Genomic DNA, 18,303 nt, shown 5'->3' with positions numbered 1-18,303 from the left:
CACCCGTTTTCCATCATAGCCATGGAAAACCCCATGCGTTTTCATTGAAAGAAGGTTGTAGAATACAAGGGGTGAAACATGGAGGGATTGAACACAAACTGGCTATACGTTGATGATATGCTACTTGTGTTACCAAATAACGCTTCCCTGCCTGCTCTCTTGGAACAGATTGACAACTTCAAGATTATTTCTGGTTACAAAATTAACTGACTGAAATCTGAGGCCATGCCTGCTTCTCAAGGAACAAAGGCGATTTTTCAAATTATGGGTTCCGTTGGTGCTAAATGAGGATGAACTATCTCAGAGTTTGGCTGAGTGACGTGACTCAATTGATGAGGGAGAACATGAAAGAGATGTTGAACCTGAAGATGGACTTGGATTGTTGGAGTTTGATTAAACCTCGCCCTGAGGGGCAAAGTCAATGCTATAAAGATGACAATAACACCACAAATTAACAATTTTTCAAATGTGATCCCTCTTCCTACGGATACGGATGCCTTGGGCAATATTGACACCGATACAAGATTTCCTGTGGGACCATAAACCACCTCCCCTGAAATTGTGGCAACGACTCCCATATGACGGCAGAGGAATGAGTGTGCCCAGCGTTTCTGCATATGTTCTGGCATTTATGGCGTGGCACTTGGTCCCTTTCCTTGAAGATTCCCCAAATGAAAGGACCCAGCTGGAAGCAAATCGGAGTATGCCACTTGAACTGAGAGCGCTACCACCAACAAGAAACCTACAGGGGAAGGTGAAGGTAACATTGTGCCTCCTTCTCTAGGACCGCCCTTGTAACTCTACCTTGTTTTGGGGGTGGCACCCTGCAAACCCCAATGCCCCCACTATGTAGCTCCCTGTCACCCTACTCCCTTAGGTATCATGAGCCTTCTTACCTTTTCAGTGCTCCGAACATACCCCTCAGAAACCCCTAGTTGTCCTCGTCACCGGTGAAACCCCACCCTTATCAAGATCTAATGGGTCTTCATCGCCAATCTCCTGTTCCTAAAGCAAACCAGCTATCCAAGCGCATCAACCGCTCCATACCACTGCCGGGGACACCTGTTACTCCCGGTCTTATCACTTACTGGGTGGCCCATTGATATGTTCAGGAAGTAACTCTCACACCCTGTGTTCAGCATAACCCCGGACCTCTTACCCTTTGAGAGGTCCGCCTGTACTTGAATATTCTCCCGTACGTACTTCCGGGTGACGCCCTCTCCGGGCAACCCATTTGGCCATTTGCCCTAACCGCTCATCTGCGCAAGTGACCCATTGCCAGTTTCTGCAAGCCATTTGCCTTTAGGCACCACGTCACAGAACGTCATGCATCTCTGCTGCTACCTGGACCTGCACCTAGCACTCATGTATGCTTACAGTGGTCCCAGAGCATCAGGGCCAAGCACCAGGTTTTTTTTTGTTTTTTTTCCTCCCATGATATGGTCCCCTTTCTCAACGACCCTACGGATCGTCTTTCCAGGAGGTCCACACACAATTTGTGTGTCTTACCTCACATGCACAAGCTCACCTTACCAGTCCTGCTCTTACCAACCCTTCTGGGCTGTTGCCACACTGAATCTCTTTCCCGGTGAACCTCTCCCCGGTCCTTTGATCCTGCAAAACAAATGACAAAATTAGTTTAGGCAGTACATGCCCCAACAAAATTGCAATGACAAAATCCGACCTTCACTGCTCACTTGTTTCTGGACCCAACGGATAGACATTCCCTGAGTGCTCCTTGCAATCTGCATGCATTACCAGGAACTTTGTCCGCCATATATCCCTACACCCCTTAAGTCTTGTATTGATCTAATCTAACCCTTATGCATAGATGGTCCCAAATGCACAGAGTTAAAATCCAATGTGCATCTAGTCATCAGTCTGTGTCGTGGTAGCTGTTCATATGAAGCTGCTAACTCGCTCCCTGCAATTTTGTTGCAGGCCGCCTGGTACCCAGGAGCAGTAATGCTTCAGTAAATTCTGCTCCCTTGTTACTTTTTTCCTTTATACCACCCTGCGGCTGTACCTCGCCCATATTCAAATATAATTATCGAAATCTAACTTCTGCATAAGATGCCAACCTCTCACTTTGTCCACCATTTAAAATCCCTCCCCCTTTAACTATTGTATAGGTCTCTGTGACCAATCAATGCCTGGGGCACCAGAGGTCCAGGGATGAATATCGGTTTCTAAACCATCAATCAGCCCCACACCTGTAGTACACCAGAAAGGATCCAAACAGATTATAACACAAGTGAATTATAAACCACCTTGTCCAATTATTAGTAACGTGGGTGGAACGGCAGGCTTATCCCTGCAAGGTTGTGGATCGTTGGTTAGTTGCAACACAGCGAAAATACAATTACCCAATGATAAAAGGGACTGTCCAGTCAAGGTTGCATGATATTTATAACGCGCCTATACACAAGTGTTTCAAGGCGCGACGAGGCAAGGGAGAGGGAACAGAGGGAAGACTGACAACGATCCTACTAGGCCAGGTGTCATTAAGATCGCGCAAGGGAAGGGGGAACAAGCAAAGTGCGGGGGTGGGGGATAGGGGTGAGGGGAAAGTGCAGTACATGGGATAATAATAATCACATAAAATAAATATAGAACGGCCAGCTGGTGGCAAGTGCAGACATAAGTGCAAACATAAGTGCTGGTTTGGGGACTGTAGGGCTACAGAAAACAGTCCCCAGGTGCAGGGGTTGTCAGGGAGGCAGTGCAAGCATGCAACTAGCGTGGTTAGGGTCAGAGTTCAGATGGGTGGCCAGGTAACCCGTTCGGTCTCATTGTCAGCTAGGACTTCAGCAGGGGAGAGGGGGGAGAAAGCAGAAGCAAAGAGGAAGGTTTTTAGGTGCTTCCGGAACCGAAGATGGTTCTCCTCAAGTCTCAGGGGGGCGGGGAGGCTGTTCCAGAGGGAGGCCCCAGCAAAAGAGAGATCTACCACCAACTCGTTGCTTGGAGAAGCGACTGACCCTGAGGGAGTTGGAGGCGGATGAGCTAAGAGCTGGAGAGGGAAGATATTTAGGAAGAGAGAGTTGAAGGTATTGAGGCACCAAGCCCCAATGGCCTTGTGGACTATGCAGATGGTTTTAAACTTAATCCTCGCAGCCACAGGGAGCCAGTGCAGAGATTTCAGTCCTGGAGAGATACGATCCCTGGGCTTGAGGCCAAGGACAAGTCTTGCAGTCCTGTTTTGGATGAGTTGCAGAGGGCGTAGAGTAGAAGCAGGCAGATTTAGAAAGAGCCTGTCGCAGTAGTCCAGCCTAGAGAGAACCATAGCTCTGGAGACAGTGAGCTTCTGGGGGAAGGAGGGGAAAGGAAGAATACCTCTGAGGAGGTGCAGCTGGTAGTGTGACTTCTTAGAGACATCAGATGTGAGGGGAGAAAGAGAGTTTGGAGTCGAAGATGACCCCCCCCCCCAGATTTTTTTGCCTTGCAGGTGGGAGCAGGAAGAGGTCCAAGAGAGACCGACCAGAGAGCTACAGGAAAGGAGGGAGTGGGTGTGCTGATGAGGAGAATCTGTCTTATTGGCATTAAGGCAGAGGTGAGGGAGGAGGGTGAGGTGGCTGAAGGTAGCCTGAAAATGAGCTGCGTCATCCGCATAGCAATGAAAGTTGGGGCAAAGAGTGGCAATGCGGTGGGCAAGGAGTGCCAGGTATTGGTTTAACAGCCAGGGAGAGAGGTTAGACCCCTGCGGGACTCTCCAACCAACAAGGAGTTAAAGGGGGAAAAAAATGTAAACGGTTTATCCAAACTGACCCCCTAACTTAGGTAAACCTAAACAAAATAGACTACGGGTTTGGTAAACCGTTGTCACAGGAGGGAAGTCCACCTTCCCCTGGAGAAAGTCTCAATGGGAACAGGTTTGCAACTGTAAAGAACCGATGGCCAGGTGTGCTGGAAATTAAACAACCTTAGCACTTAGTAATACACAGCGAGCAAAACATGTAGCACATACATTTTATTAATACAATTAACAATAGAAATAATATCACTAATAGATACAAAAATACCTTCCACAATTATTACAATTGTTCAAAATACTGCGATAAAAATTGCACGAAAACTGCTAAAGTAACCACACTGGGGCACCACAACAATAAATCACACAGGGGGGGAGGGGGTTGTGGGGGTAGTGTAAATAAACACAAAACCTAAGGTTTAGAAACCAGACAAAGAAACAAAAAATTAATGTAAATTAGCTGTCTGTTAATGGCCTAAGCTAAGCGAATTAATACATTTCTAAAAAGAAAGAGAAGGATAAACTTAATTCACCACTCGTTCTCACACTTCCATTCCCATTCAACCCAACATGTTTCATTTCTCACTCATTCTAAACACACAGTCAGGGGAAATTCGTCAGGGGCATATACTCCTATTTAAGAGCAAGTCGTGCCAAAAATGTTTAAATAATTGGAAGGGCTACAGACTCAGAATGTTTTAAGTCAGACTCCTGGGGCACACCACAGGTAGAGAAAAAGATAGCACAGAGGAAGGACCCAAGTTGGACCTGGGAGGGTCTGTCGGAGAGAAAGGAAGTCAGCCACGCCAGGGCCTGAACGGTGATACCTAGGTTATCACGGAGATGCTTTGACACGGTCAACCATGCCATCCTGCTAAAGGAAGAAGAGAGATCAAGCAAGATGAGGACACAGGGGGTGGGTGTTAGAGTCAAGGTTGGAGAGAAGGTCTTCATGGATGTTCAGGAGAGCAGTTTCTGTGCAGGGTTGAGCAATAGGACAAGACGGCAACACTCAGGATTAAGGAACTATCCAAATGCACGTTGGCGGATCTAAAATATCTACTTTATTATTACTACAACAGACAGTTCTAGCACACTACAAAATACAACCCACCCTTTAAATGAACACAGGACAGACAGTTTCACGAAGGAAAGGGATGCACTCTGGATACTGAAAGGAGGGTAGTTGGTAAAGTAATCAGTCTTACTGTTAAAGATTATTTGGTTTTAGCACCAAGGGGGCAAAGGGGCGTAACTGTCTCTAGGGGCCTTCAGAGAAGGACCAGGGGGGCATAACCACAATGCGCCTGGTGCTGAAGAAGTTCTTGCTGTTCAAGGGTGCTTTGCAGCCCTTGAGACAGTTGGTGTCGGGAGACATCTGCGGGTACCAAGTGGCAGGCAGTTCGGCAAGCAAGGCTGGACAGACGTCTGCAGGCTGTCCGGTGCGTGGCCAAGAATCATAGTCTCTGTGCTGGTTGGCGGATCTGGAATGCTGGTTGAGGCGTGTCGGACGGCTCCGGTGACTGTGGCGTGAACAGTCGGCAGTGCAGCCAGATACGGTTCGAGGGCTCGACTATCTCGAAAATGTCCTTAAAAGATGGACGCTGGATGATGCTTGTGTGGCACACCTCCTAGCTTTTTTACAGGGCTTGTGACGTTTCAAGGCAGACGGCTCAAAGCTCAGGATAGTGTTTGCAGGCAAAATCCTTGTCCTTAGTTGAGATAATCTCCGACACTTCCCACCTAGGAAGATTTCTGGCAGAACCTAGCAGGGCATGCTTTGTGCTGGCTGGGTACCGGTTCTAGAGCTGCTGGACGGGCCCTCTGAGTCTAGTGTCTCCCTCTGTTCCCTGGGTGATATTCAGGGGAGAGATCTTGCTTCCCTCTTGGAACTCCTGTCCTTCCTTCACTGGCGGAAGATGTAAGGTAGACTGTACCTTCACCTCTGGTCCAAATGAGTCGTCCTTACTCCTTTCAAAGTCTTCAGATCTGCTAAGTGAGGGTTTCAGCCCTCTTTTAAAGCCAAATGGGCCCCAGTGATTGGTGCAGGCTAAGCCCACCATAGTGAACCAATCCTGGGTCCCCGCCAACAATCTTCTGTTATGCATGAGACCAGGCACACAACAACTTTATAGAGACGTGGAGCCTATTTAACGACGTGATGACCAGGCCCCTCACACAACAATGGAGGACAATCCTACAACAAGAGATCACTTCACGTCACTGGTTACCCCTTCGGGTGCCCCCCAGGCCAGAATTACCTAGTACTTGTAACAAATAGGTACTAAGTCAACACATCATTTATATATCACAATTTTATTTAGATAAACATCACATATTTTTATCACAATTTATAAAACACATTTTCTAAAAATAAAAAAATTCCTAAAAAACCTAATACAAAAATGTCTCATAAAAACCATTACCATACATAAAACAGCCTGTGTTGTGCTTAACCCCGTGACATCCTACCTATACAAAGCCGAATCCTGTATAGTATTTTGAAGGAGAACACTCTGTCTCTAGACACACAATGGTCGGTAGCTTACTGGTTCCTGATTATTAAAGGAGACCACTCATCACATCTAACATTGATTCAATATAGTTCTACCCCAACAAGTGCTACCCGGGGGTGAAGTCAAACTAAATTTCTATTTATACTATATCATCACAAAATCACAATACTATAATTGCCCAACATGTTTCGTTCAACAATACTGTTCAACACAATGTTAAAGAACTTCATCAGGGGGACCATCTGTACCCTTCAACCATCTCACTTCTTTTTTAGTTGGTTCGATCCTGCCCAACGCATCACTCTAAAAGATGTTCACAAGCTATAACTGACACTACAATATCTGATTCTTGACCTGGGGACACACAAAACAAGAAAGAGGGGAAAACCAAAAAACAACAGTCAGTAATGTACAGTTTTTTTTGCTGTTGGTCAACTTAGACAGTACCTAAGTTTACTGAATTAAGGCTTACCGTATTGTGCTTTCACAAAGTCACTCGACAACGGTTACTTAAGGGGAGAGCCCCAACAATTATGCCGGACTACTCAATTCCTGAAAAACACGAAAAACAAAACGCTCGATCGGTGTGAATCCTGAGTAAAACTTGCATGCTATTACCGAAACAATCAACATATCAAAAATGGTTTTTTCTTCATGTGTCCTGGTGTCAACCCGAAGGCTACCCAGGACAACGCTGTTAGTCGATCTCCCTGTGGTGCAACAACCTGAGATTGTGTTGACTACTGTTACTACTCATCAGTGACTAGAGTTATATTGTCAACGTGTGTGACAGCGTCGCTCATAACTCTCTCTGTGAGTCCCATAATAAAGTGTACAATTGCCTCACACCATGTGCAAAACGCAAGACGATGTCATTACCTGATGTCTGTACGGAACAGCTCTCCTTAGAAACTGATTCCTATGTGCACGAAACCAGCTCTCTTAATGCCGCATATGGGATCAAACTTCCGCAAAGCACCATGCATGAGACCAGGTCCAGATAGGACAGACAAGGGGGAGACAACGTATACCAAAGTCCCACTCATGTCCCTGTCTGTTGTAGATCAAAGTGTCTGTCTGGTTAACTGAGCCCTCTGTGACTCTTGATTAAAGCACAGGGTTCTCTTGAAGTTTGTGCTAGGATCAAACTTCCTCTCTCCCCCAAACCACATACTTCATCCCTCTGTAAGGGGTCAGCTCTGCAGGGGTTTGCCTACAGTAAATAGTGGACCCAGGCATGCATTTCACTGCCCTTCATACGGAGGGGTGGGAACTAGCTTCAAGTTGACACATTGCATACCAAAGGGGTGTTAGCCCCGCCTTTCCTGTTGTCTATTCCGGCAACCAAGCCCCTTCAGGCTTGCTTCAATTGCCTGTCATTAGTATGCACTGCCACCATCCGGATGACAAAGGAAAGCAGATCCATGGGTCCTTTGATATTTAAATTAGGAAGGAGGAAGGTGTGCATTTCCCCTCCTTGAAATGCTTTGATGAACCCGTAGCTGTCACATTCCAGCTGAATGTGACCGGGGAAGATGGCGCCTGTAGACTGTGTCTTCCCGGACTACGTGCGACTATGCGTTTTGTGCGGGAAGCAGGTGGACTGTGTGTGGAATGGCCTTACACAGTCATCGGATGTTGGTGTCCCATCATTCCTTTTCGTTATTAAAAAAATAAAAAAAAAAGCCCTGGCGGTTGCACACTCTCCCTGTACGAATGGGCCAATTCCTCACAATCTCTGCATAATGTAAACTGTAATTGCCTCTTTTTGCACCCCTTCCACCTGTGCTGCCATTGCTGCATCCCCCAATACACAGGGATACCCCTTGCGTCCCTCACATAAAATGTGCACCGATGTCAGTCATATGGCAGTCTAGCGGCAATTAATGCCCCGGCATCTAGATAGTACTATTAAATGCCTTAACCAAGCCTATTTCATTTGGCATAATGGAAAACGTTCCCACTTTCAAGTGGTTATGTATCTGAACCTGCGCCTGCGAATTTACCAGAAGGGGAAATTGCGTGTTGGATTGTCCGTGCAGTTGAATTACAGAAGCCCTATTAAAGTTTGCGCACCGCAGCAATCCCCTAGACCCAAACAGTGCCGTAAAAATGTCAATCTTCTAATCATTCAAACAGTATGTGCAATGTCCTGACCAAATTCTTTCAACCCTAAATACTCGATAGATGAGAACGTTTCATTTGCGGCAAGCAGATTAAACCAACTGCGGCCTGCTCGGGAATAGATTCTCTAAGTCGGATCTCTTCTTTGTCATCAACTACCCTGAATCATTCTACGTTTTATGATGCTTCATTTGGGGTTGGAGGGGTACTATTCTGTGCCTGGCTGCACACTTTCCATCAGTGGTTCATGCACATTGCTTTGTGTCTTTCTGCCTTCATCATTCTGAAAGACTTTCACTGGCAAGTTGCCAGACCCACTTTTTTTTTTTTATCAACTTTATTTAATAATTATACAAAACATAATACAACTGAGTAACAGAATGGGAACAAGCAAAAGATTACTCCATATACATCAGTGCAACAAAATGCAAATTACTACTAAAGTAACAGCTATTCAAAACGAAATCCAAAAACATCCCCACCCTCCTATCTCATGGCAAGACGTGACAACACAAAACACACAAAAAAAAGGACAAAACATACACCCCTACCATTACCTCGTGCCTGAAGCAAAGTCAACTGTTATGTCTTACATATGCCCACTGCGTAAGTGGGAATAGAGACCCACAGTGAACTGGGCTGCTACATGCTTGAAACATTGCATCATGGGAATTTGAGTCTTTGGAAATACAGAACCAAACTGAGCTTGGCGCTTAAACTGAGGGAACAGCCAAACACAACACCAAGACAAAAACCTAACCAAAAACACAAATCCACTGAGTGCACCACACTCCATGAGCCAGAACATACTATTTGCCCTCCAAGTCCAATTGAAATGCTTGGTATGGCGAGTGATCACTAGGAGGGAACCAATAGACACATCGAGTCCTGCACATACTTTGGGACAGCAGAACCACCAAATCAAGCCTGCAATGCCCCCTGTGTGGGCTGGAGCACCTGCTGAGTCGTAGTTCCGCTGTGGTGACCGGTCAGCACTGAGACCCCAGGTCTGGTTTGCAGCCAAGCACAAGCTGTAACAAAGAGAAAGCCACAGTGTTGTCCCCTAGCTGCAAAGCTTCAGAAAAATGTCCTTTTTGAGGGGTGGCTCTATAGTTAACGCCCCTCTAACATTTGATTGTTAAACCTTTGTGACAAACAGCCTCTGTATTTTAAACGTGTTATCTTCATCTCTACCCTGAAACAAGAAAACCTTTTAAGTCCTTTGTGTAGAATACTGTTAACCACGTTTGTGACTTTCTTTAAACCCTTTCCCTTACCTTCTACTTAAGAAAGAAAACCCTTTGTTAATCCTCGATGTACACTTTGGGGTGGCCATTTTAAACTTTTTGAGACACCCTTTACCTTAGTCCTTACCCCCTCACCTCAAAGTTAATATCATTGAAGGAACCACCTCCTACACTTGTGGGATAATAGCTGGAGGGCTTCGGTGAGGGCCAAGGTTGATTTAAATCTGAGGTATATTCACCATCGTCTTTTAGGCCGTATTTATTGGACACCAGTGAAAATGAAGGAGAGGGGCTTGGCTGATGTAGATCTGTGCTGGGGGTGTGGGGGCTCGAGAGGGACCTATCTACATATGCTCTGGGAGTGTAGTAGAGTGCTGGACTTTTGGAGAGAAGTTTTGGATTGCATTGATATGGTAACTAGTATGACACTGCCTCTTACTTTTCTGTCAGTGATTTTCCTTTCAACTGATAGTCGAAGTGTGGAGATGTTGGATTGTTCGGAATGGATTGATAGAGCATTGTTGATGGCCATAAAACAAATAATGAAGGTGTGGAAATCCAGGAAGAAGCCACATTGCGAGAACTGGGTGTCGGATATGCGGACTCTCGCTTGGTATGAGAAGACTTAGGCAGTTCGACAACATCGGGAAACTGAGTACGAGGAGAGACGGGGGTCATTCAGGGATTTATGTGCATGATGTGTAGGCTTTGGTTTATTTTGTGGATATTGAGGTTGGGGATTGGTAGGGGTGTATGTTTTGTCCTTTTTTTTTTGTGTTTTGTGTTGTCACGTCTTGCCATGAGATAGGAGGGTGGGGATGTTTTTGGATTTCGTTTTGAATAGCTGTTACTTTAGTAGTAATTTGCATTTTGTTGCACTGATGTATATGGAGTAATCTTTTGCTTGTTCCCATTCTGTTACTCGGTTGTATTATGTTTTGTATAATTATTAAATAAAGTTGATAAAAAAAGTGGGTCTGGCAACTTGTCAGTGAAAGTCTTTCAGAATGATGAAGGCAGAAAGCCACAAAGCAATGTGCATGAACCACTGATGGAAAGTGTGCAGCCAGGCACAGAATAGTAGCATAGGATCATTGCGTGGGGTCCCACAACTGATGTGGGAGGAGTTGGCAGAAACCTCTGGGATTCTTTGGGAGTATTTTGTGGTTGAGAGCAGGAGAAGCCGATGGCAGCAAATGAGGTTGTAGCAAGAGGTCGGTGGCCAGGAGAAGCAGAAGAAAGACAGTAAAGGCAGGTGCAGGATATGGAAATTAGCTGGAGGGGCAGGAGGGGAACACGAGGAGGAACCACAAGGTGAAAGAGGGGCAGAAGTTGAACATAGAGGTAATGTGGGAAAGTTGAAGGAACACAAGGAGGCAGATGTGGGGCAGCACGTAAAAAAGGCTGTTTTGCGTCAGCAGTTGGAGTACAAGGGGGATGTGTGCTAACGTGCAGTATGTAAAGGTGGAACACAAGGTGTATGTGGAGTAGGTGTGTCAACAGGCAGGACACCAGGCAGATGAGGGTCAGCAGGAGTAAAACAAGGATGAAGATGAGATAGAGGAAGGAGGAGGCAGCTGACTGATCTGATGGCTAATATCCAGTGAGGGGGAAGGCAGACCGAATTATGGGACGTATTGAGTACTGCCCTTTTGTGACGGGGATCAGGGGCTTGATCCTGATCGAGGGGGAATGGCACTCCTCTTGACCTGAGCTAGGCGGTCTACCATGGTATATGCCAGAGCTGATCCAACCCCAGAGGCGGGTTGAGAGAGTTTAGAGAGCCCCAGTCCCTGATCCCTCTTTTTGTGCCGTGATTGTAGACCCGGGTACCACTGTCGATCACCCAATGCCCTGCACCCTCCATTCTCAAGCAAGCTTTCTTTATGGCCTTGCACGACTGCTTTACCCATAGTGCAATGTGGTAACCTACTCTTTTTCATGTTGGAACAAACCAAAGTAGGAACCAATTGGTAAAGAGATTGCCTGGGCTTTTAAATATTTTATACAATAAAATGGGAAATTACCATTGATGGTAAAATACTTTAGATGCTTCGGTCATATCAGTGTTTCAGTAGAGACTGCGCCGAGGAACAGTTTTAAAAATAAATTGTTGCACAAGAAGATTGATCTTTGCCAACTTTCACGAACTTTTCCTCACACGAACAAAAATTGAAAAGTTATTACTTTTAGCTCATCCTTTTGAGTTTCATTGTTACAGCATGAAAGATAAGTATTCATTTTCTGGCTTTCAGGTTCTGAAGAAAGTTTTACTTTTAAATTCATGTATCTCGGGAAGTTGTTTTGCTTCATCCTGTCACCCGTTTCTTGCCATTGTGTCCCAGATTTAAATTTCCTCTGTCCATTTTTTGTTCTAGAGCTTTCCCACGGAGGTTGCATGAGCTCGTTCCGGTGGAATGCAGGAGGAGAATTCAAGGGGCGCAAATGGGACACAGATCAGCCCACAGACTCTGCTGTAAGTCTTTAGTGTTTTACAGTAGCTCATTTTATACTTTAATCTTGGTTACCAAAAAAACCTATCAAATTCAAACAACCTCTTAATCTGACAAGCCATTCTTACAGGCATTGTTGCAGTGATGGCAAATGTTTTTTTCCCTCTGTGATTATTGTGTTCAGGCCATTTGGAAAATGCTGTATCTAATTCCCAGACATTAGATGGAACAAGGAAGCACTGGAGTCTGACTTTGGTATCGAAGTAGTGAATTCAATTCAAAACAAATCTGAGAACGTTTTCCCAGCAACTTCAACAGTTCAATTAACACTGATTTTAAGGAGGTTCACCAGTGGATGTAGCACCTTTGCACAAGTACGATTAATGGTTTTGTCTTCCATATGAACACATGGAGGGCAGTATAGCAGATTTAAATGTATAGAGCGTTTGAGCTCATGCATACAAGCCCTAGGCAGTACAGCTGCTAAGAGCAGCTCTACGGATAAAGGGTGTATTGGCCACTTTTCCTCCATAAAATTGGCCAGTACTACCAAAAATCAAAAGTGTGGAGTAAAAATACTCCCAACAAAAAATGAGGAAAAAGAAATGTAGAATCTTGCGCCCCTGCTTTCCCCCCTCACAGCTTCCATGGATATTTTGGAACTAGTAGTTCACGTCGTACCAAGTAACTACTAACTGCCTGAGTGGCAGAAGTAAACTTGTATCTTTTAATGTGCATGAATAACTTGGTGCAAGGAAATAATTATTACAAAAACATTTTCAATGAAAACATATTTTTACTTGCTTATAAAATACTCTCATTGGGAAGTTGACTTACATTTCGACTCACTAAAAAATCATTTTACTCCGAGTAAAATACTCCCACTTCCAAAGCTTATCTGGAGCACTGGCTAAGAGACGGGAATATCTGACAAGTTACAGGGGTTGTGTAGCCTCCCATAACAAAGCATGAACAACTTCATCACTGAGTGAGCTACATGAAATTGTGGACATTGTCTTACCTGGGTTTTTCCTTTTATTCATAACTTTTAAAATGCTAAATAGCCATCTGGTGGAGTTCACAGAAGCTATTCTAATAACAAAAATAACCTTTCATTATTTGTTTTGGAAAGGTATAAAAGTGCTGTGCCTCAAAAACTTCCACTTATAACTAGAGTATAATTCACATGGTAATCCGTTGCATGTGAACCATTTTAAGTTTGTTTTCAGCATGCATGATTAGCATGGCTTTTGGAAAGGCATTTGTGAGTGTTTGTTCTGTATTTCGCAGTAAGGTGGGCAACGCCAAGATAAATGTCTTGCCGTGAGTTTTCTCTCAACTACAAGCGGTGTCTCACGAAAACGTACATTAATTCAAAACAGGACTTTTGATTGGACCAGAGTTTCTGCAAAAATGACATTTTAAATTTTATAATAACATCGTAAAACCATTGCTCTCAATCAATTGAACATAAAAACACATACTTAAGAAATCATTTTTCAATTGCATCAAATAATGCATAAATTCAACAAATTAAGTGGTACACAGCATAACAATTAATGTACACATTCAATCTAACACAAAAACTCATGCATTGAAAAACTACTTTAAATCTCAAAAAATACAATTAATTATATCATGCAAGACAAGCAATTCACATTGACCAGGGAGTTCAAGGCATGGGTACTGCATACATCCATCTTAACCTAGTACGCGCCCCAACACATGATACCTCAGTACACGTCTGAGACCCTACAGTGCTTTACTTCTCTCAGATACATCAAAGATTCAATGGAGAGAAAGGGACACATATAATAGTCATTTGTCTACTAGATGAGGTCCCAATCATCTTGTTTGTTTTTTACATCGTATGGACCTTCCCTTCTCCCAATTTCAACCAAAAAGGTGTCCAAAACCACAATAGTGCTGATGCCTATCTTCCCCAGGACTAGACTGTTTTTCAAATAAAAATCTTCAAGAACCACCACCACAAGTTCATACTATCCGTAACATAAAAAGCATACATCGAAAACATTAAAAACCAAATCTCTGCAGAACTGACTATCCACAAAACCAATCAAAGTCCACAAAATGGCTCAGATATATAATAATTTGTGAGCAATTATCATACCCATTGCTCATAAGTGGGTGCCCAATCAGGTTGCTCTCTTCCCGGGTAACTGCAGTATATCATTCCTGCAGATTAAAACGGGCAAGAGGAAGTAAAACAAAATTAGCCTCTTGAACTGTTTCACTTCATTGTATAGATAATTGTAATGAGCGTGAAAGAAACCACCAAACCTACCTCCCGTGTGTTTCCAATTATAATATCTCCGAGTGCCTCCCCGTTTTGAACTGGGGAAGAGTTTAGTGTCTTCCTCGTTTAAGCAGACAGCAAATGACCCCTGAAATAAGGAAAATCTAGCTTCAAGAAAAATGGATAAACCGATATTTTGTGTTCTCATCCATATTATGACATCCCGGAGAGCACCTATTGACATAACTATCTCTCAACATGGTAGACGCAGCATAACCAAACAATGTAGCATTTGCATGTGTGAGGGATTATACATTGGCTCTTTCAGAGGAGTAGCAGTGTTCAAACCATACCCTAGTGCAAAAGCTGAGATCATGCTCTTGCATAACATTTAGAGAATGCGTTTAGTTGGTCAATCGTAAAAGCAATTCTGTTCCCTGCCTAGTAAAACACGTCCTAAACAGAGATAGTCCACCGTTACCTGCAAAGATATGGGAAGATGGAACCAAAAAGCAGCAAAATACAGCGTGTTTAAAGCTGCCATTTGTTCCATGCGGATGCAGACGTTTATTGTTATTGCTACCGGCTTTGACCCCACAATGTAGTTGCAAACAGATACATTCGTCAAAGTGCAGCATATCCGGCCATTTGTTTGAACCTAGCATTAGTGCAGCTGCACGCCATTGTAATAAATGCTATTAGTCTACATGCTGCCTGGCTTGAGCACACATCATTGCCACATTAAAATACATATAACGGAACAGCACTTACCCGCATATCGCCTGTGCTCGAAAGCCGATAAACACGTCAAGGAGTGTGACAGTCAGTTGCTTAATCCCTCTTCCATTTTATAACCCACATCCCTTTGAAGAAAGGTATAGAAATCGGACTAGAAACAACAAACAGCAGCACGCAAAAGTTTCCTGTGATGTATTTCAAGGCAACTCGGAAAACGGCAGAATGACTACACTGGCACACTAGACACAAATGTATGTGCAATGACATTAACTTCTAAAGAAGCCCTACCCAGAACAAAATAGGGGAGGTTTAGATACAGATGGATAACCACAAGTACATATGTCTAAAGCAAACCCCTTATAGATGGAAAAAGGGGAGTAAAGGAACAGAAAAATGATGATTGAATTTTTCAGTATAACTATATGAACTGATTCCATTCTTGCTGGTTGTTCAATCTTGCATATGACTCGGTTTGATATATCCACCATCTGTTCCACAAACGTTTTCTAATGCCCACCATTTAAGGTCTTCTGGAACATGTTCATCCAGGAAGTGTACCACCCAAGGGGAAGTGGTACTAAATGTTCTTATTTTTGGCTTGTGTTCTACACCAGTGAAAACACGGATTACAGAAGTTTTCCCTATATAGGTCTTATTGCAAGGGCACATGATTGCGTATATAACGTTTGAACTATTGCAAGTCGTTTCACTATGCAATGTCCACGTTTTTCTGTTTATTTTAAGTGCACTGCAGGCAGATGTAAGTCCGCAATTAATGCAGCTACCGCAGGGTGAATGGACAACTACAAATGTCATACCCCACATAGACGTCAGTCATTTGTTGGGGCTTAGTGGCCCTGTCTGCTCTAGATAGCCAGTCTTTCAAATTCTTTCCTTTTTTGAATGCGAACATGGGACGCAATAAATGTGGATCATTCAGCTGCAAAAGGGGTCAATGTTTAATAATTGACTTCTTAATGTCATTATGACATGTATTGAAGGTCATAGTGCACATCAGGTGATTAGTATTTTTCTTTCACCTGCCATCCTTATTTAAAAGGTACTCAACAATCTAGAAGGTTAGCCTCTTTTCAAAAGGCGTTCAGAAATGAAATCCGATTGCACTATAAAATCCTTCAATCGCGTGCAGTTTCTCCTTACTCTCAGAAATTGCCCATATGGGATGTTTTCTCTTAATGCCTGTGCATGAAAGCTGTCATATCGCAGTATAGTGTTCCCATCAGTCTCCTTACGAAAAAGATCTACTATTAGTGAACCATTTTCTTCCTTAATTAGTAAATCCAGAAAAGATATTTCACTACTCCTAAAATGCATGGTGAATTTCAAATTGGCATGTTGGTCATTTTTCCAATTAAGGAAAAGATTGAGGTCACCCTCTTTTTTTTTTTGTATTTTTTTTTTTTGTCCCAGATGATAAAAACATCATCTATATAGCGTTTGTATAGTTTTAGCGCTTTTCTGAATGGATTAGTGTTGATAAGAATACAGGCTTGTTCAAACCACCACATGAACAATGTTGCGAAATTTGGGGCAAACGCTGCCCCCTTCGCCATACCTTTTTATTTGCATATAATACAGATTTTTAAAGTGAAAATAATTCTTAATGAGCAGGACCTCTAGGAACTCGCTGGGAACCTTTTGGTGACCTTCCCTCTTGTCAAGAACATTTCTCATAATGTTAAAGGACTCCCTCTGAGGGATATTGGAGTTTAAAGATTTCACATCTAACCTAATGAGTACTTCAGTACTCTTGTCAAAATGCATGCTCTCTATTGTATTACATCCGTAGTGTCTGCCAGGTAAGTATCAGAATGCCCTGCCAGAGGTTTCCGTGAGTTTTTAAATTTTTTTTTTTGGTTTGTCTGCTCCATGCACACTGCCCTTGTCCGCCCTGAATCTTGTACCGGTGCCAAGCACTTTTAATAGCACCATTAGCCCCAACAGCTGAGGCCTCATAATGTCTGTAATTATTGGACAGGCTGAAGACGAAATATAAAATGGAATGGAAGAAAGTTTGTTCCTACAGCCCCCCATTTTTGGCCCCCCCATGTTTGTCTTGTGCAACCATTTTTATTTCAAAACAAGTTCATGTTTTACATGGCTTGTTACAATGTTTTATTCATGGGAACGGGTCAATGCAGTCCTGACCTTTTAATTCCTTAATACAATGTCTAGACATTTATTTTTATCAGGGCTTTAACTCCCAATTGTGACTCATAATCAAGATTTTCATCATGGAAATGGAAAATTCTGTTCTCTGAAACTTCATTAGTATAATGCCTTTAGCAGCAACCGGCAACAGTAAGGAATACTTTTGAATATGATACTCATGGCAGCTTCTCAAGAGTGGATTGGTATATTCTTTACTTGTTCTATACCTATACATAGCAGTGCATAAGGTGGCAGTCCGGTATGCAGTTTCAAATGCTTTTTTTCTGTGTTTTAATTTATTTAATTTGTGTCTGGGTAATGTGCTGGACCTTTGGCATAATGTTTGGTACATTCAGGAAACAATGTGGTAAGAGCTGTCAAGTGAAATGCAATTACATTTGCAAGACTTGGCCACCTTCTTGTCTCAGCCGGCCAATAAATTATGTTCCCTGGTACGTATTTGTAGTGTAAAGTGAATTTCCCGCGAAGGTGTCTGCTAACCCACTTACAATTGTAACTGGTGCTAAATAACACTGTTGCTTCTAAAGAAAACCTAACCCCACCCAGCATATTCTATAACCTACTTCTACGACGTGACCTGGTTTCATTTTTCTGGCACACTTCAGATCGACATGCTCCAAGGGCCATAACTGCCATTCTGTGCCAATACTTTAGCAATAATCCTGTATTCTGATTCTGCGGGCTACACTGCCCGGTAACGGCCCAGGTTACTGCGCCTGGTGTAGCCAGCATAATGCAGTATTATTGCTATAAGCACCCTGAGGCAAACCCTTGAGGTGCTATGAGCAATAAGGAAACACAAAACCCCTGCAGCGCAGCTTCATTCGCAGCAGCGGCTGGGGAGAGTCTGCGTTGCCATGGATATGGGCGGGGGGGGCTCCACTGGGAGCCCCTCTTCAATTTCCATGATAATGATCTAGTAAGCCATGCAGCCTGGGTGGTAGGAGCCACTCAGGTAAAGTGTTGGATTTGGGGTGGGGGGGGCAGGGGAGGAGGGAGAAAACAGCACCAGGTGCTGTAATCACTC

The 18,303-nt window shown here is 43.7% G+C and overlaps 1 protein-coding gene across 1 annotated transcript in view; it reads left to right on the top strand.

Moving 5' to 3' along the window:
* The window catches only part of TMEM209 (transmembrane protein 209), an 834,036-nt gene that overhangs the window by 698,821 nt on the left and 116,912 nt on the right, over window positions 1–18,303 (top strand). The window contains exon 12 of the mRNA XM_069629610.1: window positions 12,014–12,111. Coding sequence (XP_069485711.1) covers window positions 12,014–12,111 — 98 coding nt within the window. The remainder of the gene's footprint in view (window positions 1–12,013; window positions 12,112–18,303) is intronic.

The sequence above is a fragment of the Ambystoma mexicanum genome, chromosome 12, assembly GCF_040938575.1.
Source record: "Ambystoma mexicanum isolate Mex_15411 chromosome 12, UKY_AmexF1_1, whole genome shotgun sequence".
Classification (NCBI taxonomy): Eukaryota; Metazoa; Chordata; class Amphibia; order Caudata; family Ambystomatidae; genus Ambystoma; species Ambystoma mexicanum.
This window is presented reverse-complemented; position numbering and strand designations above follow the sequence as displayed.